This window comes from Falco peregrinus, chromosome 4 (assembly GCF_023634155.1).
Source record: "Falco peregrinus isolate bFalPer1 chromosome 4, bFalPer1.pri, whole genome shotgun sequence".
Lineage (NCBI taxonomy): Eukaryota > Metazoa > Chordata > Aves > Falconiformes > Falconidae > Falco > Falco peregrinus.
In genome coordinates this window covers 105,229,559-105,253,949 of record NC_073724.1, presented here as the reverse complement: position 1 = coordinate 105,253,949, position 24,391 = coordinate 105,229,559, and the positions used below count along the sequence as shown (strand labels likewise).

The following is a 24,391-nucleotide window of genomic DNA, read 5'->3' as shown; positions in this document are numbered from 1 at the left end:
GCTGGAGAAATGGGCTAACAGAAAAGTCATGAAGTTCAACAAGAAGTGCAAAGTCCTGCACCTGGGAAGGAATAACCCCAGGTGCCAATATATGCTGAGGGCCACCCAGATGGGGAACAGCTTTGCAGAAAAGGCACTGGAGGTCTTGGTAGATCTTGGTAGACACCAAATAGAACATGAGCCAGCAATGTGCCCTTGAAGCAAATAAAGCTGATGGTATCCTGGGCTGCATTAGACAAAGTATTGGCAGCAAGTAGAGGGAGGTGATCCTTCCCCTCTACTCAGCACTGGTGAGACCAGACCTGGAGAGCTGTCCAGTTCTGTGCTCCTCAGTACAAGAGAGTCATGGACATACTGGAGAGAGTGAAGCAAAGGGCCACAAATATGATAAAGGGACTGGAGCACCTTTTCTATGAGGAAAGGCTGAGAGAGCTGGGACTGGAGAAGAGAAGACTCAAGAGGGATGTGCAAATCCCTGAAGGGAGGGTGCAAGGAAGACTGAGCCAGGCTTTGTTCGGTGGTGCTCAGGGACAGGACCAGAGGCAATGGGCACAAACTAAAACAAAGGAAGTTCCCTTTGAACATCAGGAAACACTTTTTTACTGCAAGGATGACCAAGCACTGGCACAGGTTGCCAAGAGCAGTTGTGGAGTTTACATCCTTGGAGATATTACAAAGCTATCAGAACATGGTCCTTGGCAACTGGCTCTAGGTTGAGCAGCAGGATTGGACCAAATGACCTTCAGAGGTCTCTTCCCACCCCAAGCATTCTGTGATTCTGTCATTCACCATTCGTCATGTCACCAAGATTTAAAAAAAAAAAAAAGGGAGGGGGGGAGGGGAAGTAAACAAAGCATGTATGTACATGCACAAGACAGATTTGGCACCTAAATTCCAACTTGGGCAACTAACATGAAAATTGATTAACAAAAATATTGAGTATCCTGTTGCCCTTAGTGACTTGTGGGCTTCAGCAGAAGTACTTCAGTGGTTGCTACAAGGTGCACAGCCCTTCAGAAATGACACTATTCATTCAAATGCCAAACTGTTGTGACAGATTTACTTTGAGGCAGATATTTTTCCTTGGGGATTTGAGGTATTTGTAGGAAACCATATGGTTATTTAGTACTCTTACAGTAACTGTGAATCTATATATTTAAACAAGTGTCATGATATATATTTATTCAGTAATCCAGCTCCAGAGTTACTTCAGTGCAGGTTTGAGATGCACACACACACAGTCACACCCATGCACACAAGATAAAATTCCTTTAGAAAATGCCTTCCGTTCCTCAAAAACCTCCCTTATCTATGTCTGCATTTTCATATGGCACTTAGTTTTATAACACAGTACATCATTCATTTTCTGCTTTCCTTCTGAACTTTCCAGCAGTGAGGAATTGCACATTGAAAAACAAGCATTCACTATTATAATGATTCCCAAACTGCTAGGTTTTGGTGTACATATTCTGCCTTTAGCTGGTCACAGTTTTTAACAAGAACTTGACATTTTGAGTTGTCAATTGTATCTGTGACTCTGTAGTTGTCTGGATGAAAAAGAATATTTGTTAGCAGTGCATCCTACTAGGAAGAAAATCTGTGTCTCCAATATATCAGCAACGCTGCAGAATCCTGTTAGCCGCAGACACCTAAATCAAGGCTCCTGTGCTGTAATAGCAATTGCAGAGAGAAAAGGAACATTTCAACTAAATATGCCAGAAGCTGTGCACGGGAAGACTTTATGCATGTTTGCTTTGCTAATAGAAAAAAATATACTCATTCATACTCAATCTTACTCACTCACTCATATTGAATTACTTCATGTATTTGTAATTCCCTATGGTGAGTTGTGTCTGCACAGTGCTCTGAGGACTGCTAAAATGACCTGCCTCTCCATAAATATTTTTTTTTCAAAAAGGAAATTTATGAAACAGTAAACGTAAAAATCAAGAGTAATGTTAGTTGTTTTAAGAATATACAGGATTCTTTAACACGTATGAGACCAGGAATCAAAAGCACTCCCCTGCACTTCTAGACTCTCATACCGCATCACTGCACTGATCTGAACATGATGTTTCTCCATGTTGTGGAGACAGAATCCTATGTGATGGTGAATTTTGGTCTGGGTTCTACCACAATGTTAGAAATAAAATTGGCTGTATAGCTGATCTATCATTTAGCCAGTTTGGCACTGACAGTTACACTGGAGCTCTGTCTGGATCCCACTTCCCACCGCAGTTTCCTTTCCTCTTCTGGTAAGACAGACAAGGCATTGCTCTGTCCCAGCTCTTGGTCTCATGAACTCCTAATTAATCAAGGAAGGAGGGAAGGGACAGTTCCTGCTGGCTGGCCTCTAGCTGCTCCCAAACAGTGAGCTGTGCCAGCTTGAATTGCATCTCTTTGATAGAAACCTTTTAACATCACTGCCGCTGTCTGCACCTTTACTGAGAAAAATGTCAGTCTCTTAATTCATTAGGTTCTCAGCAACCTGGAGAGCCCCTTTAGGTGGAATTAGGGCACTGTTCTAATGACACATTTGTGTTCACGTTGTCTGTTTGAGGTGGAGCTGGGTGCTGTCAGCGCTGGGTCAGAGGAACAGGCACTGAGCCACTCCTCAGTGGCCTTGTCAGAGGGTCCACAGACACCCGTGATCTAGTTGCAGAAAAGCGAATGGCAAGAAGGGGGAAAGGGAGGGTGTGGGGGGGTTTCTTCATGGGAGTGTAAGAAGTGACACGAGTGATTCAAACCTGGCTCTAGAGTAGTTCATTGCCAGCATGAACAAAGGCAGCTGTTTCACCTTAATTCTGCTCTGGGAAGCTCTGTGGCAGCCTAAACACAACCAGGGAGAGGAAAACCTGATTTGTTCCACCTCCCTGTGGGCACTTTTGGAGCCTGTGGGCTTTTGGAGTGAAGTCACCCTCACCATGTTTTAAGCAAGCACTTTTCTAGGAAGGGTGCTTATACTGCATGGGCTGAGTCACTGTCGGGTGGTGCCTGTCTGTCTGGTGAGTCTGAAGAAACCTTTAATAACAGGGCTTCTGATGTAGGTACTAAAGGTCATCACCATCAGTTAAGTGGAACAGGCCTGGTGTAAGCCCCTGGGTTGGCATCCCCTGGGAGGCCCATGATGGAGCAGGGAATTGAGATCAGCCATTGATTTGCAAAGCTGTCATCCAGATGTCTTTCACTCCTCCATCTAAGACCAGAAGGTCTTAACGAATGAAAAATTTCTTATGGAGAGCAAAAATTCTTATATCTCATTTATGCCCCAGGAAGGCTTCAAACTGTTGAAAATGGATTTAGCTTGTCCCTCTGGTTGAAGTAAGTAGCTCATGTCATTCAGGAATGGCTGAGTTGCAGCAATACCAGGTCTGACTGTGCAGCAGTGGTGCAAGATGGTATACCCAAAGTGTTAGATGCACGCCACCATGCACCTGTCTGTGAGTGCAACAGCACTTCCTTTGGTACAAAATTACTTTGGATCACTCTGTTCTTATAATCATTTGCATTTGTAATTACACAGAATGCAGACTTTTCTACTGTAAATTATATGTGTTTTGTTTTGCAGGTTGGTTACTGGAATGACATGGATAAATTAGTTTTGATTCAGCATGAACCTACACTTGGAAATGACACTTCAGCCATTGAGAATAGAACAGTAGTTGTCACTACAATTTTGGTAAGGTGTTTCTTTTTTTAATGCTTATACTGGTGTGTGACACAATTTCTTTTCTAGTTATGGTCTAATTTAGAGTGCCAGTTCCTAAGTTAGTGGGCGGGTGAGAGCCATATATCTTAATTATCTTGACTGTACAGAGTTTTTTTGGTATGCATTTATTATAATGATTCACTTGGAATCGGTATTTTAAAATTGAGTTGCGGTAATTTTTTTCTGTTATTCAGTCTTTTTCATTTTTTACTAAAGTAAGTCTCAGAAATACAAGTGAATTCGTTCAACCTCTAATTGATAAATCTTGACTCACAAGAAACTGGAAGAAAAGAAAAACCTGAAACCTCTAAATAACAGAATTGAAGAGAGGGTATAGAATGAGATGTCTGTAATACCAGTGTCCCTTTTTGTTGACACATTATAAATTCAAAATTGACATTATCAAGAGCTAAAATTCCAAGTTTTGTAGTTAAGTCAGCCAATCAGAACTTGATTATACACTTAAAATTCTGAATGAAAGCATGAATTTAGTAGATGCATTTCAACATATTTCTTAATATGTTTATTCAGCATTTCAATAAAATTTCCATTTTAATACAATCTAAATAGATTTGGGGGTTGATTTTCCAGTGTCGTTGTTTTTCAAGAGTGGTTGCAGAGGAGAATGCAGTTGCTTCGTTCATTTACATTTTTAATACATAGCTTTTCAAAACAATTTTTTCTTACAAACCAGTATTTTAAACAAAATATTTAGCAATTTTCCCTTAGATGTTAGACATGCCCTTTTAAGCTGATGTTTGTCAAAGCCAACTGGCAAAGGGTGACCTTTACCTGACCGCTTTTAAGATTTTACATCTCAGTTCACTGCCCTTTTCACCTGCTTCATTTAGACAAGACATTTTAACCCTTTAGAATAAACTGTGTTTCAAATGGAAAGGAATATTCTGTATGTGTTGTTAAGCAATATTTTTTCTAATTTGATACAGAGTTGAAAATAATCCAAAGGAAAGTGTCAAGGCATTTTCTTACTGAAAAATGCAGTTAGTTATCAGATTTCCATCAATGTGTATCAGCATTTATACATTAAGTATGTCTTAACAAATCTCCTGTTGAAGATTATCATTTCAAGAAGCAAACCAACCAAACTACTATACAGGAATTCAGAATGTAACTCCTAACCAAACTGTGTACCTTTTCTTTCTTTATTTATTTTTTTTGCATGGGACATTTAAAATATATGTATCTTGTTCCTAAAAAAAAAAAAAAAAAGACTTGGTGATGGAAAAAAAAATATACTTCAGTACAGTCCTCCTCTTTTCAGCCTCTGATGAAGAATCCTATTTTAAGAAATTGATCAAGGAAGAAAAGAGTCCCAAGATGCTGCGAACATTCCTAACTAAGGCTCAAGTATTAACCACCAGTCTAGTAGCATTGAGCTAATTTTTCCATATGGATTACTGTTCCTCTGACTGGATGACCAGGCACTGAACCACCAAGAAAAGTTCTGTGACTAATCTGAAATGTCTAGAACAGATGACGTTAACCTTCAACTTTGCCAAGCTGAGAAGAGAACGATGTGAATAACAAGCTTTCAGTCGAAATTTTCCTCTCATACCAATCCTGATATCTTTGACTGAAGCTACCATACATGAATACTGTAATTTCCATAAATAGCTCCAAGCTTAGGAGAAAAGAGTAAAAAATAATAATGAAAAGTAATATAAAAGGTTCCTGTTTGCCAGAAAGGAAAAAAAAGGAAAACTAGAAAACTTTTAAAATGTGTTATCTTGCCTGTCCTGTTTGCATTGAAGCATTTTGATGTGCATAATAAATGTTATCTTCAAAAGAACTTTTCCAGTCCCTGTACTGAAAGGACTGGTGGGATCATTTTCAAAACCAAAAAGCTGAATTAATATTCCAAAGCATGCCCTATGTTTATGCAGCATGTCATTTTGGGATAAATGCAATTATTTGAAAGCAGCACTGCTTCATGACCAAAAGTGTCCCCTTTCAGTGTTTCAAAATCACAGTGCAAGAGAAATATATCAGAATTTGGTTTGAATAAGAATATATGGTGAATTCTGCCTTATCATGCCCATCTCACATTGACTCCACTGGGAGCTGCACACATGATGCTGAAGGCAGATTAGAACCATGATTCTTAATGTTGGCCTGCCAGGGCAGTGTATTTAGCATCCATAAGCATATGATCACACACACAAAGATACATTTAACTAGACTAACTTTCAGAATCCTGTTATTTTGCTCTTCTCTGTATTATAGTCATGTTGCAAATGCCAGACAGAGACTTTTTCACCTCCTCGTTGCTCTCTTCACATTGAAGGGAAGTTGAACCATTGTAGATGACACATATAATTTTGGTTGCATGCATATTTTCCAACATTAAACTGAAAAGCTTCTGCAACCAGTGCTGTCAGGCTTTTCAGTCTTCAAAGACAGATGTTGTGGCGGCGTAAGAAAAGTCTACAAGTTTTCAGCATGGCTCGCTTTAATTTTTGCCTGAAGCGAAATAGTGCAAGTTGATTCGCCTGCTGTTTCTTCGATTTTTATGTGTCTGTGCTTACCTTGCTGTAATGTGGCTGTATGGCTATTGCATAGAAGATGCTTTATAACAAATTATCTCTGCACTCAAAGAAATTAGTACAGCATTTCCTACTTGGCAAAATGTTATGTTGATGTGTAACGTAGTGAGAGCACATAGAATTTATTTTATGGTTTTGGTTTAGTGCATAGGCACTCCACCTGTCTCCGATGAGTCATGTAGTGAAGGAGCAGCCCAGAGAGAGGTGGCCATGGGGGCAGCTGGTGCTCTCCACCAGCTTCCATGAAGGCCTGCTTTTTATAGTTCCTGGGAGAACTTTGTCCTGTACCTCATGATCACAGGCACAGCCTCCTGCACACCTGGCCCTCTGGAAAGGACAGATTTTCTACCTGTATGCAGAAATATTTCCTCAAGGCGGGGGGGGTTAGAACGTCCACAGCAGGCTTGTTCTATGACTGGATAAGCGATGCCATGTGCAGCTTTCCTCTAACACTGAGGTAAAGCAAGTGACTTAGCCAGCCAAGAATAATGATCATCTCTAATTTAGCAAGTTGGAGAGATACAGTGACAAGTTGCTGAGGTAGAGCGTGGGGAGTAGGCTGGGAAGACTACTCCAAACTTTCTAATCCATTTCATGATACACCCAGCTCTGTACCTACTCTGAGACTGCAAAACATAAAAATCACAAAAATCCTTTAGAACCAAAGCTCAATGTACATGTGGCTTTCAGCTCAGTATTTTAATCAGATAGTCTTGGTGTTGGCAGATCAAGCTTCAAGGGCAGGATCCAGTTCATGACTGAGTCACCTAAATGTAGATGACTTTACAAAAGCTATTGATTCAGTTGCCCAGTTGTAAGCACTCAGTGACATTTAACATGCTCTAGAATATACTGCCAACCCCCCATTTCTTACACTGGCAGGATGACACTTGCCTGTCTCATGCCATATATGACCACTCCATCTGGCTGTTTCAGCTGGTGTATATTGTTTCAGGCATATGGGATAAGTAGTGCCCCAAGTGTGTAATTTTTCGTGGAAGTCCACAAAGGTTTAGAAATTGATTCATGGCTCATAGGTGGATGCCTAACACTGAGGGTATCAGACCTATCCATAAAGAGGCAGCACAAAGGACCTGCAGAATGGCACTTGGAGGTCAAACCGGTTACCTTAGGGCATCTCAAATGACAGATAACCTTCATTAGGTGACTGAGAGCCACCCTCATTGTTTTGCCTGATATACTCTTGACAGAGTCTTACCTCAAAAATTCTAACTATAACCTTCTTTCTCATAACAGAAAAATATTTTTTCATTAGAAATTTTATTAATCAAATTCTTTAGTAGACAGGAGGAAAAATTGAAGTTTGTTGCATGACAATAATAAAAACTTCAAACCGAATCCTGAACACTTTATTCAGAAAAAAAAACCAAAACCACAAAAAGCCAAAAAAAAACTTTCATTGACATCAACAGAAGTTTATTTCAGAATAAAGTGTGATAATGTATGACACTTCTATTCTAAAAATGAGACATTTCCTTGCACAAATACTTGTCACTTTTACAGATTATTTTTACAATGTTTAAAGATTTTGAAATGAACTGTAGAGTAGGAAAGCCAAACATAGATCTGTTTGGTATTTGGGTTAGTTACTTTCTCCAGCTTCCCTTATAGTATGAATCATCAGTTGTGAGCATTTTACTGTACACATGAATTTGTGGCAATGTGGTGGAATGATTTGTTTACATCTATAAAGGTAATTGTTGCAGACATCAACTTGTATTTACAAATGTTGCATATTGTTATAAGACTGTGAATTATATAAGTAAAGCTTGCACCATTTCAAATATCTGTTCCGTGCTAGTCATTGATCATTTTAATGTGGCCTTTTCCTTGATTCACTACCTCATAGAATACTATTAAGCAGCTGAAATCTTGCAAATATTGTGGTGTTAAACCTCATTCAGCAGTAAGTCAAACCTGTGTTTTACATATAGTAGGTTAAGAGTTTATAGTTTAAAAATGTAGTAAATGCAAAGGTGGAGTGGAGAAGTAATATTTTTATTAGACAAGATGCCATAACTGGAAACTGAAAAAGTATGCCTACTGTTTTCAGCTATTTCAGCTGATTTAATAGAAGATGCTACCTCTCCATAGATGTCTTGCATCTCTTGTATCTTTAGACTAGCATGTTTACACTAACATTACTACTAATTTAGAAAATGCTATTGTAATAAGTTATACAGGAAAAAATAATCTTTGTCAGTGCCACAGATAGAAAAGAGTATCAAGGTATGGCTGAGTACATGCTATTGATCAGTTCAGATATTTCATGACTTTGCAGTGTGATCTTGCAAGTTCATCTGTTAAGTTGCTTGTTAGCAAACCAGTAAAACTTGCCTTTCAATGTCCTGATGTTATTATAATAACATCTGCACGCCTCATTAGTTTGAAACACCCCCAACACCTGAAATGGACAGAATTTAAACTAGTGCTACTGTTTGATTTTTTCTGCAAACAGTCTTTATCAGAAAGCCACATTCAGTCCCACCCCCAACCTCTCATCAAACTCTACCTTGAAAATACATCTCTCATTATTTGGCAGGTAAAGGAGGCACAGCAATTAAACTTATTTATTCTCTGTAAAATAGGGAGGAGGGAAAGGACAACATAGTAAGCAAAAGGTAGTAGGTGTTCCCATTATTTTCAATTGTATTGTTTCACACTGGCAGATCTCACTCAATTGCTCCTTTTAAAGCAGTCACAGCAAGAGGTACTACCTTACTTTATAAGAGAATTGCATTAGAAGAGGTGTTCCTTCTAAATCAGTAAGATTGGTCTGTAGAAAGATAAGTGGATGGGGAGAGAACTAATGCAGTTCCCCCACGTCACCCAACAGTTAGATCCCTGCCAGAACCCAGGTCTTCTGCATCCTCACTTGGTGGTCCCTCCACTGGATGGGATGGCTGCTGCTAGCGCCTACCAAGGATGGTGTTGGACCCCACTACTTCCCTTCTCAGCATTCTCTTACAGAACTCATGGTGAGAGGGGCTGAAGTTTATTTAGCCTTCAACAGGAAAAATGAGGCATCTGTCATTTGCTTTGCTGTGCAGACACAGTTTAAATGCTTTTTCGTAGCAGCCCTGTTAGTGATGAGGTGCAGGCAGAAGCGCTGTGTCTGGGTTTTGGGAGAAGGAGCAGGCTGACCTGGCCTCTTCTGTGCCTCTCTGCTTTGTGTCCCTCTGCAGAATTATTATTTCCTGGTGTGAATTTAATTGTATGCCTGTGGCTTGGGTTTTTATAAGAAAGGCTGAATCATAAGACCTGGCAGTCACTAACTCTGGTCTTTGAAAAACAAAATTGCTTTTGATGTGCAGCGACCAAATGTAGCTGGAGCTTGTAAGGCAAGCCTACAAATGCAGGATACTGGACAAGACTCAGTTCTATTTCTAGCTAGCAGTTCACTAAATCACAATCAGGAGATGTAGTATTTTTCTCCTTTGTCTATTTTAACCATTTTTGTGCAATAACATAGGTAGTGAGATCCAGATTTTGGGTTTTGCTCTCACAGGATCAAAAAGCTTAAACAAGGAATAAACATTTGATTCATGTGCCCAAAATTCTTTCTAAAATCAAGATTACTGCAAAGAGAGGGCAGGACCCCTTCTCCCTGCTCTTCTCCCTCCCTCCCTCTGGAAAACAGGCGTTTGTGATTAAGCTGATTTAACTGGGGATAGGAATACAAGAAATGGTGAAGGCTGCTGGTAATACTCAGCCAGCTTTCCTTTAAAGATACAAACTCGACGGGCAAAGTTACTGCATTGCATCACTGCAGTGATTACAGTGTGCAGTTAATGCTGTAGCTCAGTGGTGTTCTCAGTGCCCCAGCCACACGCATCAGGATGGTGACAACTTGTCTTGTGATTGTCCCAGTTTCAGAAGTCCTTGGTGATCCTTAGCCATGCAGTGGTCATAACTAAGTGCTCAAGAAATGCAATAACCTGCTGTCATCCTCCAACTTCTCTGCGCATTTATACTTTTACATAGGACAAGGAATCAGTCAGACAGAGTTTGGCTTAGAAAGTGATCGTTGCGGAAGCTTTTCTATGTAGCTGAAGTAATGGCCATAATGCATCAATGGCCTCCAACACTGAATTCCTGCGAAGGGATTGTGGCCCAAAGAGGCATGCCCATGGCAAAGAATAGCGTAAGAAGGAGCTGGTGGGAGGAAAGGTGTTCTGGGAATACATCTGAGACTGAAACACTCCTGCAATATTTAGGAACCTGACTATCTTTAAGGAAACACTAGCGCTTCCCCATTCCAAAACTGTGTGAATTTAACATGGGACCTTTCTCTCACACTGAAGCAAACAAGCTACACAACTTTCTCCACTCACATTGTACGAAGCTCTGTTCTGCCATCCATATACAGAGGTGGGTCCTGGCCAGAGTTACCACAGGGAGTAAACTTATATACATAAAGAGAATAGTGCCTCCCACATATAATCACTCTCTTTTCTATTTCTTTGCCTTTTCACATTATAATAGTAAATTAAAGGCTTGCCTATCAAGTTCCTCTCTTGGGTGGATCCACACGCTGCTAACAGGATACATTTTGGTATCCAAAAAGAAAAATTTACCTGACACATGGAAAAATTTTGGAATTGGTTTATTCAGTCACCCTATTGCTCCTGGGATGCCACGTATCCTCCATTATTAAATGACCAGTAGAAGTTACAAAATTGCTGTTGCTTATAGCTGATGTTGATGTAGTTTCAATGAAGCAGACATTCTCAAGCTACATATTTCCCTTTATTTTTATTTTTGTACTAATTATGTATGTGGGAAAGATGTGAATAGGACAGAGTGCTACCAAGGTTAGTGTCAAAAACACGATTGCCAGGGCCAGCACAGAGAAAACTTAAGTTGCCAGCATTTTGTGATGTAATTTCAAACAAAGGGTGACAATTGTGACAGATATTTTATCTGGAACTGGCTATGAATATGAATTTTATGCAGTAATTTAAAAAAACTACCAGGAAGTATAGTTTTTTATAATGATTTCTAAAGTCTGAATCCACACAGAGCAAGAAAGAAAAATGTGACCTTGTTTTCCTAATGTGACCTTGATTTCACAATCACATTATATTCACTGTTGTAATAGTAAGGTCTACAAAGGGATTGTAAGATCCACTTTTTGCGACAGGTTTTACATGTTTTCAATGGCACTCACCATCGCAAAATGTTTTGGAACTTCTTTTTCATGCAACATGTAAAGTGAGTGTCAGCTTAATACCATTTTTGGTCATGCATATTGCTTAGATTCATCCTAAAGGATCTTGCAGAATCTGTACTGTTTATTTGAAGGGGAAGATACATGTTTCCTCAGAAATGTATTTCAATATTCTTACTACAATATATATAGCCTCTTAATAACTATGCATTCTAAACCTCAAGAAAGGAAATTATTCAAGCTGCGCATCTGAAATTACATAAACAGTAACCACACTGTTAGAGGATATGCTTACTTACTGATGTCAAAAGCATAAATTATACTTTGTGTTATCCCACAGTCATTTGCATTGTAGAGGTTCGACCTCTCTTCACACTTTAAATTTAGCATATACTGCACTAAGGTCTTTCATTTTAAACAAAGTAAAATTTGTATGCATTCTTTAATAGCTTTTGTGTTCATAATTTGTAAGGTCGATAGATCTTGTGAAATGTATAAGCCAACTTGCAGTGTAAATAGTGTCCCTTTCCAGAAGGGTTTCTCTCTATACATTTTAATTTAAATGTGCTAATACTATCCATGAACTTTTGATGAAATGTGTGTTGTTCAGTCAGTAGATGACATGTTACTTTTCAGAGTGTATTAGGTATACTTCTCCTTTACAGTTCTACTTCTTTCATTATAGGAAGCCCCATATGTTATGTTCAAGAAAAACCATGATACGTTTGAAGGGAATGACAAGTTTGAAGGATACTGTGTAGATCTGGCGTCAGAAATTGCAAAACATATTGGTATCAAGTACAAAATTGCCATTGTTCCTGATGGAAAATATGGAGCAAGGGATCCAGAGACAAAAATCTGGAATGGGATGGTGGGAGAACTTGTTTATGGGGTAAGCATACCAATTTTTGAAGCAGGATTTAATTTATCGTAGAATTAGTCATAAAATATAAAGTATATGTGCATTTTATTTAACCTTGAGGTCACAGAAAAGAAACAGAATTCTGTTTCAGATCTCTGTGCTTTCATTTGTTTTCGAGAGAAAATTAAATAGTTTCATGCAAATTCTACTATGTATTCGACTAGTACCTTGTCACATTAGAACATCCATAGTTTGCCCATCCCTTAAAAATTCATTGATGTTAGAACTAATGTTAGAGACCATCTAATCCTGATACATTGTAAAACTTAGCAGGGAAGAATATCACTCATTTACTCATTGTCATGGAATGGTGGACTGATCTTTTTAAAAAGATCGGATTCTTGGGCTGGTTTGAGAAATGGGAGAATCCACCATCATTATCAAACATATGTAACAAACCACTGCAGACAAGTACACAAATAGGTCACTCAGAATTCAGCCTTTTAAGATGAACATCAATAATAAAATTTAAGAGCAAACCTGGTAAATTCAGTAACTAATAGCATTATCTTATATAGCGATTTGGAGGATTCTTCAGAATAGCCTAACAGTTAACAATTCTGTTGACACATAAAGTTGTAATATGTAATTAAAATAGTTCCAGCAAACCTGAAGAAATATTTGCAGTATCTGGTGTTACCGAAAGTAGCAAAACTCAGAGCTATGCTTGCTGATGTCGGCAGTTGCTAGTATCTGCACTGAGAACAGATCAGAATTCTTAAAGAAACTTCACTGCAGTGATGGAATAAAAAAAAATAAAATCCTAAAACTGTTCAGGTGAGGATTTTTCCACCAATGAACTCATAACATGCCTCAGCCTCTCTATATAAAACTATTACATACCAGTTGGTCCATCCAGAGCTGTAGTTTTTGCAATTCCAATGATGGATAGAGCCACATGTGACAAAAGCCTAGTGGCTTTTCTAGCAGATCCATTTCTGTTCCATTCTGCCAGCTAAGTATAGCTGACAAATTTTATTGAAGACTTCTCCACTAGTATCAGTTCAGGGGACTACTCAACGTTCAATAGACTGTCTGCTGCAGGAATGTGGGAAATCGTGCCCCAGAATTTTGTTGATTTCTTTTCCACCTGGGAATGGGAAGGTAATACCAGCTTCACAAAATTTATGTTCTTGGAAGTACTTGGAAGAACCAGCCTCACTTGTGTCTTTAAAAAGTGGAAAAGCTGAATGATCACCAAGCATGTGGATCCACTTGAGTGGCTTGGAAGCAGCTGAAATCTCAGGATATTAAAAGTCAAGGGGGTTTCCGACTTACTTTATCAAAATGGAGGCAACTCCTTGTCTGGCTTTTAATTGCAATAGCAAACACATGATTGTCAACATCTATGCTCTGTTTTACACCAGTAGATTTTTTAAATCATCCAAGGAATTTTACAAATTGTGAGAAAATTCCCTTGCCCAGATGCATAATTTCAGAGGCCTGTCATTCTGGTTGAAAATTACAGGGAAAACTTGAAATCATACTTTAGTTTTCTGTTTGGGTTTTGGGTTTGGGTTTTTTTCCTTTTATCTTGAAAAATTTACCTCATCAAACCCAAACTGCCCTCGTACTAGACTGAAATACAATGTGCTCTTAGGAAGCTCACACAGAGAGAGGTTCATGCCAGTACTGGAATGTGACCTGCAGCTGTTAGCATAGCTGGAAGCCACAAAATTCACAGGCATAAGGAACCTGTTGCAAATTACCTACATGAAGAGGACATCCCAGAATACGTAGTCAACACTTTGTTTTTTGTAATGGAAAAAATTACGTGAAAGCTCTTTAAAGTTTGATGGCCAAGTTTAAAAATGCCTGCACAACTATGTGTTTAGGAAGGCTGTAGTTTGACTGTGACTCTGGGGTTGAGCTCTGGGAATCAGCTGCAGCAAAGCTCTCAGAGCTGCTTTTTTATTGAAAGATCTAACAGATGTCCGCTGTTGCCCAGTATATTTGCTGTACCGTCCGAAGGCACCTTGATATATCCCAGTATATCCTTGGCACCAGCGAGTGTCCAGGAGCTCTGGAGCTTGTCTGACTAATCTGCTAAATTGCAGCAATGGTCCCTGGTATATTTTTGGCCCATGATTACCATCCAGAACGATTTCTGAGCCCAGCTGGACACTAGGATAGACCATTCCCTACAGGCAGCTTGAATGTACCCATGCTGGTTTAGAGGTTAAATGACTTTCATAGTAGTGACACAGACTGCCCTGTGCCAGCTGGCCTTAAGACCGAGAGCTGTTCCAAACATGTTTAATGCACTTTTAAAGGTGTAGCTTTAAAAGAAATTGTTCTTTCTGTTAACTTATGAAAGTTTGCAGCTTAATATTTCCATAGGGAATCTAGGAAAAGCATCCTCCCTACAACTTCTGTGAATCCTTGCCAAATGATTTACAGACCATCAGGTTCCCTGGCCTATTCCAAACAGAGAAAACAGAAAAATCAGTCAACCAGAGACTTTCCTGCAAATCTCTGCTGTAAGAGGATGTTCATCTCCTCTGATAGATCCCCAAATCATAAACACAAGTACTCTGAGTAGCTGGCTATGCTTCAAGCAAAGCTTTTTATACGCAGCCAGGTCTGGGACAGAATTTGCAATTGAATTAGCAAGTTAACGAGATGATCTGTTTGGGAAACATTTTACAGCTTCTAATTCCCAACCACATTAAAGGATTAACAGACAGTTTTGTGCTGGCCAGTGAGACTGGACCTTTTCTGTGACACACAAAAGGATTCTCTCCCTCTCCTCTCCTCGCCTCACCTCGCCTCTCCTCGCCTCGCCTCTCCTCGCCTCGCCTCTCCTCTCCTCGCCTCTCCTCGCCTCGCCTCTCCTCTCCTCTCCTCTCCTCTCCTCTCCTCTCCTCTCCTCTCCTCTCCTCGCCTCGCCTCGCCTCGCCTCTCCTCGTCTCGCCTCACCTCTCCTCGCCTCTCCTCTCCTCGCCTCGCCTCTCCTCTCCTCTCCTCTCCTCGCCTCGCCTCTCCTCTCCTCTCCTCTCCTCTCCTCGCCTCGCCTCGCCTCGCCTCTCCTCTCCTCGCCTCTCCTCTCCTCTCCTCTCCTCTCCTCTCCTCTCCTTGCCTCTCCTCTCCTCTCCTCTCCTCTTCTCTCCTCTCCTCGCCTCTCCTCGCCTCGCCTCGCCTCGCCTCGCCTCTCCTCTCCTCTCATCTCCTCTCCTCTCCTCTCCTCACCTCACCTCACCTCACCTCACCTCTCCCCACCTCACCTCACCTCTCGCCTTAGCCCTCTCTATGTTACTGAGACTGGAGACATGCCAATTTTATCCCACGTCCTCTCCAGACCCGTATGCACCATTGGTCCTTCTGATACCTGCATACTTCCGATACTGCACGGAGCAGCTAGTTTTTTACCTAAACTCACTACTTGATTATTCCATCACGTCCCAGGGGAAACAGTGTGTAAAGTGCTGTGGTTACAGTTTTTCTGTGACTGCACAGAAGGTCATAGTGAGGGGTTGTTTATTTTCCTGTTTTGTTTTTAGAGCTCGGTTAAAAACTACCAGGGAGTCTTGGTCATTTGCCCCTGATGTATCCAGTGCCTGCAGTGGGCCCTCTGGGGCTCTGTAGGCCTTGATATCTAACTCACAGGAGAAATGCTGGCTGGGGATGAAATACCATCGAGCACATGTAACAGGTGTTTCCAAAGGCAATAACAGTCAGCTCCAGTTAAATATTCATTCTCCTGACACAGAATGCTATGCTTTCACTGCTTAATACCAAAGGTCACAACTCATTTCTGTTTAAAATCTGAGAAGCTATAAGCTTCTGAGGCTGAAATCACTTCCTGCATGTTTTTTCTTCATACAGCTTGTACCAAGCATAGATTTTATCCACAAGGTTATAATAATACTGGAAAAGTAAAAGTCTCTTACCATCAGACTTAATCTTGCCCCATTGTATGATACTGGATGAATCCAGAATCCATCTGTACTTAGTGGTGCAGCCTTGATTGAAATGCTGGTACAGATGCAGTTGATTCAAGTGTGAAGTATGATTAGTCTTTGTCAAAACAGATTTCACTGGCAACAAAATCATTAATTGTTTGCACCATTGTTATATTGTTAATCACTTAAATCCTTAATTATATGGTGTACATTAACTGGGCAAAGCACTAGCACTCATGGTTATCATGCACAGCTATTGTCATTATTTAGCTTTCAACAATGAAGGGTTTGTGTAGGCTTTAATGTGGCACACGGTAATCTTACAAAAACCATAAATAATATGATCAGATTGGGGAGGCTGCACTTTTTCCATTTGGCATCTAATTGTGACCTAGCTGTGTACTGTCCCTTTACATCCATTGGCATGAAACGGGTTCATCTATATTATGAATCATCTGACATTAGATCACTGTTGTAATGAAATGGGATAAATTCCTGTATCAGGAAGCTTCAACTCCTGAAAGTAGCGTAGGCAGATAGTTCTGGTGTAGTTCAAGTTCTGCATGTACTCTTTGAGCATTCAAATTTGGTAAGATTAATTTTATCCAGTGTTTCACATAGAGTATGCAGTGTGCTAATTAGGTCTTTAAAATCTCCACAATTCACATTAAAATGGCATTTGCACTTTTCCACCTCACATCATAGAAACTAACAGCCCTCAAAGATCCTTGTTTTAATCTCAGTGGCAGTCTGCAGACACAAAAAAAGAACCGTTAGCCAACACATTTGAAGATCAATGACCAGGTCCATCATTTACACTGTGTCAATGAAGATACCACTATGTGACAAATACAGAGAAGATTCGCAGTAAAAGATAACAGTTTCCCTGAATCTTTTAGTTAATTCATTTCAAGAACTCCACAGTAGGCATTCACAGTAGCAGAACTTTAGAAATATAAAAGACATTTTCTCTAAGGAAGGAAACCATTCTTCTAGAAAAAAAGAGTTTATGAGTGAGACAGAATACAGAAATATGCAGCAATGCCAGGAGCCCAAACCATTCTACAATCCTTAGACTACAGAAACCAAATTTACTTTACAGTTTTCAGGGTATTTATAAATATATTTTAGATGTTATTTTTCCTCATAAAAGATCCACTTCAGTCAGACTTACATAATGACAAGACTTCAAGAAGCCAAATTTTTTCAAATGCCTTATACTACAAAATTTACATTAAAATTCAGAGAATTTGCAATATTATCATAATGTTTACCCAAGACATTAGCACCAGAGATAGTCTGATAACGCTTGCAAAATTATGATTTTGTGTTGCTTAAACTGTAATATCTTTACATAAAATTATGATGATAAATGTTTGCATCGCAACTATTTCAGTATGACAGATATAATCTGATGATTAATATGTAGCAGTTTTAATACAAATTTGCATTTTTGGGCCATTGCACTGGAATGAGTCATTTCTTTTGAATTATTCAAAATCGTACAGCTACCAAAATAGGTTTAAATTTTAACTACATTAAATTAGTTTTAAATTAAATTCCATAAAATAGATAAAACTTAGTGTATAAAATAACAAACCAAATTATTTTAAATGCATTTATCTGTTTCAAAGTTGTGAGATGACGAAAAAGCCTACTTTTTTTTTTCTTTATCACACAAGCTATTTATGTAACACTTGGATTAAACTATTTAAGCACATCCTTGATTTTCAGCATGTTTTAATCTTATTGAAACTGATGGGATTTAAATATCCTTGTGTATTTTACTGAGTATGAGTGTCCTTAAGAGCACCCTAAAATGCAAACATGCTTAAATGCTTTCCTAAACTGTGAGCTATACACTGTGTCTGATGATGCTAAGATGAATTTGGGCTGATTAAGAATTTAGAAGATAAAACTACAGCAGTTCTATTTATTAATAGAGATTTATGAAAAACTCTTCATTGTGCCTGTGAAGTTGACTGAGCCTGTGGTGGAGTAAATACAGGCAGATTATCTCATATATTGAGGCCTGAAGCAGAGTAATGCCACTGCAGAAGGCAGGTTGTGAGTCTACCTTATTTGTTACCAAAACCAAGTATTCTCAAAATATGCTCAAAATACCCTCCTTAGCCCATAAGCTGTTTAGAAGTCCACGCTGGTCACAAAGCCCAGGGTCTTCTCTGTGAATCCACCTAGGGACAGCACCACCGTAATGACTGGTAGAAAGGTTGCAGCAGGTTCTGCATCTGTTCCCCTCCCACTAGTGTATCTTTTGTCCCAGTTCCTCTTACAATTCCCATCTTAAGTACTGCTGTAATGACAGCTTTAGCATACAAGGCAAGGCAAGGAGCAAACCTTAATGTAATCTTGAGTCCCTGATGACCAAAATGACCCATTAGCACAGCTACAGTAACTCACAGTTCATGCAGACATCATTGTTAGCAGCTGTAATCACCATCATCATCAATAACAATTCATTCAAGACTGGTATTTTCATTCTAAAAAACTATTATATTAGAGAAACATACTAAAAATTATTCCTGTCTCTAATGGGAATGGATTCAGCACACTTTTTGTCCTTTTACTGCATGATTTTGAACAGCTATTTTCTGTATACTTGCCTTTTTGCACTGTTCAAAACCTGATTCATTCCTATTGAACTGTCTTTGCCCCAAGACAACTGTGTGACGTTTTGTGGCATCACGGCAGTAGTTAATCACCTTTGCTGCTTCATGCTCTTTGGAACTTCCTTGAGCCCGTGAGCTGGTTTCCCTTGAAGAGTGATTGTGTCTTATGAAAATATGATAACAAATGACTGTTTCTGGGATCTTATAAAAAAATCACTACACATTCAGTGACAATAGGGTCATTCTCATTTTTCATTCTTCCTTGAATTCCTTTACTTTAAACCTAAATTAATACCTAAAATGATCTACCTACACTGCTGCCCACCTCTGTAAGATTTAAGTCTTCCCCTTAGCAGGAAAATTAACTTTTTCTATAATTCTGTAAAATAAAAAACTGCAATATACATGTTTTACTAAAAGCATATTGAATAAATATAGACTGTAATAGAAAGAAACTGAAAGACGTTATAAAGAACAGTTAAGCCACGGTGTCCTGATGTTAATGACATACCTTTGGAATTAGCTGCTTAGCTGAGTGTGTAAGCCAACTCAGATTAATCTATACACCTATATTTCTTTTTTTCTTTATAGAAAGCAGAGATTGCTGTTGCGCCTCTGACCATCACTTTGGTACGAGAAGAGGTCATTGATTTTTCTAAGCCTTTTATGAGTTTGGGGATATCCATTATGATCAAAAAGCCCCAGAAATCTAAACCAGGAGTGTTTTCCTTCTTGGACCCTTTGGCGTATGAGATCTGGATGTGCATAGTCTTTGCCTACATTGGTGTCAGTGTGGTCCTGTTCCTAGTTAGCAGGTTTAGCCCATATGAGTGGCACACAGAAGAACCAGAGGATGGGAAAGAAGGACCCAGTGACCAGCCTCCCAATGAATTTGGTATATTCAACAGCCTCTGGTTTTCCCTGGGTGCCTTTATGCAACAAGGATGTGATATTTCCCCAAGGTTTGTGTCAAATCTTTTTACATTTGCACTTTATCTTCAACACTGAAGCATAAAATCTTCCTTCGTTTATTTTCCTGCCAGTGTTTTGAAGCTCGCTCTTTAGGAAGCCTTTTCATTTTTTTCCCTTTTTAACAGCTATCATAAGGGAACAGAGAATCTGCTATTATTTTTTGTATGTCAATGTGCATAAACCACAAACAACTCTCAGAAGCAGCAGGTACACACAGGGACAATTCCACTGAGTTGACTTCAGAGGAGCTGTGTTGTTGCTAAATTAGTTCCATTGTATTAAAATTATGAAATGCACACTATTGTGCTGGATATTTGCCTTGCATGAATGAATGTCCCATTTCTGTTCCCTATCAAGTTCTACAGCACTGCTTCCAGAATATCACTATGAGAGGGAGAATATTTGACCATCTGTTTCTGAGAAGCCACATTGTATTGCTAAGCCATGCCTTAACAGAGTGGGAGTGGGTGCCTCAGATGTAATGTATGATCCCAGTCCTGCATTTTTCCACCTTTTAAGATGCTATGGAACTTTAGTGTGCAGTGACTACTTCTTAATTAAACAGTATGACCCAATCTTTCAAACTTGAATACTTCATTTTAGCCATTTACAGTGAGATTTTGAGAGTGTTCAGCATTGGCCTAACTCTGCTATTATTGAAGTTAGCAATAAAACTGATGCTGATTAAGACTGGATGTACATTACTCTTCAACAGCCTTCTCATCAAATTACAGGTATTAAAATAGAAAATATAATTTTTTACTTAACATAAATATCTGTTACCACAAAATGCTTGCTTCTTAAGTAAGAAAAATATGAAAGTTCAAATGATTGCAGTAGCTTGTACAGTGTTTGATGAGCTTGGGTGACAGGAACATTTTAGTCCTAGAGCCCACATACTCCGCATGCAAAGCCTTTTGTGTCTGTCTTTTTTTTTTTAAAAAAAAAAAAAGGAAACAGAGAAAGCTACTGATTTGCAGCTACCATGCTTTACTTTTGTCTCCAAAAAGAGATTACCTATCCAGGATTTTTGACAAAATTTTTGCTGTGTTAGGCATTTCCTGAAATAATAAGAACACTGGGATTACTGTTCAAGAGAATTCCAACTTCTGTGTGTGCATGATACGTATTAATGCAGTGGAGTCTGTGCTGTAGGCATTAAGATTCGAAAGAAAAAGCACTTACTAGTATTTAAAATGCAAATTATTTTCCTCCCATTGACTGTTACTTAATGATACATGTTCAGCAATAATAGTTCCTTCTTTTTCTCTCTGTCTTCATGGCTTAAGAGACAGGAAAATGTGCATTATCTTATTCATGTTTAGATCCCTCTCAGGTCGCATTGTTGGAGGTGTCTGGTGGTTCTTCACGCTCATCATTATTTCATCCTACACTGCTAACCTCGCTGCTTTCTTGACTGTTGAGCGAATGGTCTCGCCCATAGAAAGTGCAGAAGACCTTGCCAAACAAACTGAAATTGCTTATGGGACACTGGACTCAGGGTCAACCAAAGAGTTCTTCAGAGTAAGTTGGCATGTCCGTTACAGCAGGTCTCCCTACCAACTGCTCTTTTAAGATGCTTGGAAGTATGAAATAATGCTATTTTGCAATTATATGTAATATAATTTGTAACTCCTGCAATACTTTAGTTACATTTTTACCCCTACAACACCATTTGTTGGAGTTTTCAGTTATTTTCATTTGTGGAAAGCTTATTGATTCTGTCACATTGGGCAAAAGAGATGCCCCCAGGGATACTGAAGCCAGTGATAATTAAAGCAGCATTGCACTATTGATTCATCTGAAGCTACAGTACTGAAATGATGTGCAGCATTGAAATCCTATGATGATAAAATGGAGTCTTGCAGGTTTTGTTTCTGCTTATGGATTTGGCTGTGTGCATTTTGCTTTAGGGTTTTGGGTGGTGGGCAGGAAATGCATTTTTTAATTTGCTGACTTTCAGATGAATAACAAAGAGGAAATATATCTCAGGGGGATGTAGTTGGAGCATTAGAAAATAGCCTAAATAGCCATTCATATGTCTGTGCTGTCCATATTGATTACTTCATTTTCATTTGCTTTTCTGTTAGTGTGGTTGGTATGTAATCCTCATCATTTGCCAGCTGGATAACAGGGACCCTGGACATCACAAGGAGTACATAATAAACAGTCCCTCCTGCTTCATTTCATGTCTCTAGCAGATGAAAGTTAAGCCTAGCTGACTGAATGTGTGTGAGTTTAGAGTTTGAACATGGTTCTGAATAAATGCTATGAGCCAGTGATGCTTCCTTGGAAATTGCACAGTTTAGGAGCATTATTTATCCAAAAGGTACAGTTTAAGGCATTTTCAGAAGAAAAGAAGATGGAGTGATAATTTCTTCTTACTGTCTAATTGAAAAGGGACTGTTCTGTGTTAGGTACTCCCACACACCTTGACTGTTTTCAGTTTGGCCAAACCAAACTCGGTGAATCATTAACAGAACTATGGATGGGATTTGCAAACTACAGACAGTATCAATTCAATGACAGCTGATGACCTCCAAAAGGTCTGTAGTAGAAAAAAAAAAAAACTTTTTTATTGGAAGAGATATCCCTGTAAAATAACTTTCAAATATTTTCTATGAGTTGTAAAAAGATGATGCCTTGTAAGATATAAATGACACTTAAGCAACACACAGTGGTGGAGCCTTCAAATAATGAAGCTGTCCAAGGAGTTTAGTCTAAGTTCAGTTTCTAGATTTCTTCTGTAGACACTGGAGAGAGAAAAGCACCCCTGTTTTGCGTGCATCCTGTATGGGCAAGTGCGTTCTGTTGACATAAATCACCCTTTAAAATATCTTCCTCTAGAGTGATCCCACTGAAATAGCTAGGGTGCTTGGTACCTTATTTTTTAATGGATACAGTTCAGTGACACATTTCTAACTACACCTGTCTTCTATAGCCAGGGTGTTGATGTATACCTAAATATGACACTAAGATGCTCTCTAGGAGCTTTATTTTTTACCCCAAGTAGTAGAAACTCAGCTTTTGGTCCCTAGAAGCCCTGATTTCACACCAGATGTCTATAAAAATGATGCCATTAAGGTATAGGAGGCTTGTCTGAGAATTGAAATGTTTTGATTCTGAGATGGCCAGATTTCATATTTCTTGAAAAGAGTATAATTCCTCAGTACTGAGTATTTATATTCATCTGTGCTTAACCCACAGATTATTCTTTAGCTCAATTTGTGTAAAGTTAGGTGTTTAAGTCTGGGAACTCCAGTTTCAGTCCATCACAAGCTGAGCTGGCAACCACAATATATGTGTATGAATAGTTCTTTCAACTGGAATGAATCTGTGATAATAGTTAAAAACATGATGCTGAGGACCAAGCAGATTTATTTAACTTTGGGTTTATTAATTTGTTACATTTTCAAGAGTATCCAGTGCTTGCAATTTTTTTAGGTGATGATGCAAAAATTAATACCCAAGCAAATAGTAAGGAATGAAGGAATGGGGTTGTTTTAAGAGTTTCAGAACACTTGTACAAGCCATTGGTTTGAAGTAATGAGGTCAGGTCTTTTGACATAAAAACAGCCTTGGTCACAAAAATGTCATGTTTCTTTCAAACCATCCTGTAAATACAGATACCTTTTTGTTTGAATCAATATTTCAGGCAAGATATCTCCTTAAAGAGAAGATCCTTTGTCCATCTATAGTGACAGCCATTCTTTCACTTTAATTTTAAAGGGTTAAGAGAAAAAAGAAGGAAAATGAAATTTCCCTTTATATTTTTTCCCTTTATTTCAAAATACAAATGGAAATATTACAAGTAACTACAAATATTAAATATGGTTGCATATGCAGAATTTGAAGCTTTATCAAGATTTAAGCTGTTGGTCACTTTTTAAAAAACAGTGCAGTTGAGGGCATGTTATTGAGTGATTTCTAATCTCTGCAACAGTATAGTGATTGTTAATGATGTATGTGCTATTTCTAAAAACATTTTTCACAAAACAGGGACAAAATTGAAATATAATTGACAGACAGTATTTGCGCAAGCACTGTTTGCATACTAGATAAATTAAGACCTAGCCTGAAACAATAGTATGAGAAGACTTATTTGCCAAGTCTAGCATTTTGTGTGGTTGGAAGCAAGCATCATCACTTTTGGGATTAGAGTCATGTGTAACTTTTCTGTCAGTGATTACTATCTGGCTGAAAATGAACATTCAGAGCGTTTTCTCATAATTTCATTATTTCTGACCAAAATGTCAGAAACTGTGAACAGCTATTCAGTTTGCTTTGGTTTTGGATTGAAAACAGAAAAGGGAAAAGTCATTTGAAAGCCAACATAAAGAAAAAGGCAACGATACCATTAGGTATTTACTCTTATTTTCTGTTTTGGATGCAGTGGCAGTTGCATTTTCCGAGCAACTTGCTCAAGAGGGAAAGAACTTAGTTTTAGCAGTCCTACTCAGAAAAATCCTAATTGAAAATTCTTCCTGTTTGCCTGACTGCA

The 24,391-nt window shown here is 38.8% G+C and overlaps 1 protein-coding gene across 3 annotated transcripts in view; it reads left to right on the top strand.

Annotated features, from left to right (window-relative positions):
* Positions 1-24,391, top strand: part of GRIA4 (glutamate ionotropic receptor AMPA type subunit 4) — a 240,230-nt gene that overhangs the window by 171,747 nt on the left and 44,092 nt on the right. For 2 of the 3 annotated variants that reach the window (XM_005232858.4, XM_005232859.4), the window contains exons 9-12: positions 3,569-3,679; positions 12,150-12,356; positions 19,510-19,880; positions 21,216-21,414. In XM_005232858.4, coding sequence (XP_005232915.1) covers positions 3,569-3,679; positions 12,150-12,356; positions 19,510-19,880; positions 21,216-21,414 — 888 coding nt within the window. Of the gene's footprint in view, positions 1-3,568; positions 3,680-4,991; positions 8,081-12,149; positions 12,357-19,509; positions 19,881-21,215; positions 21,415-24,391 lie in introns of those variants that run through there. The other variant, XM_005232860.4, reaches the window with a different exon arrangement.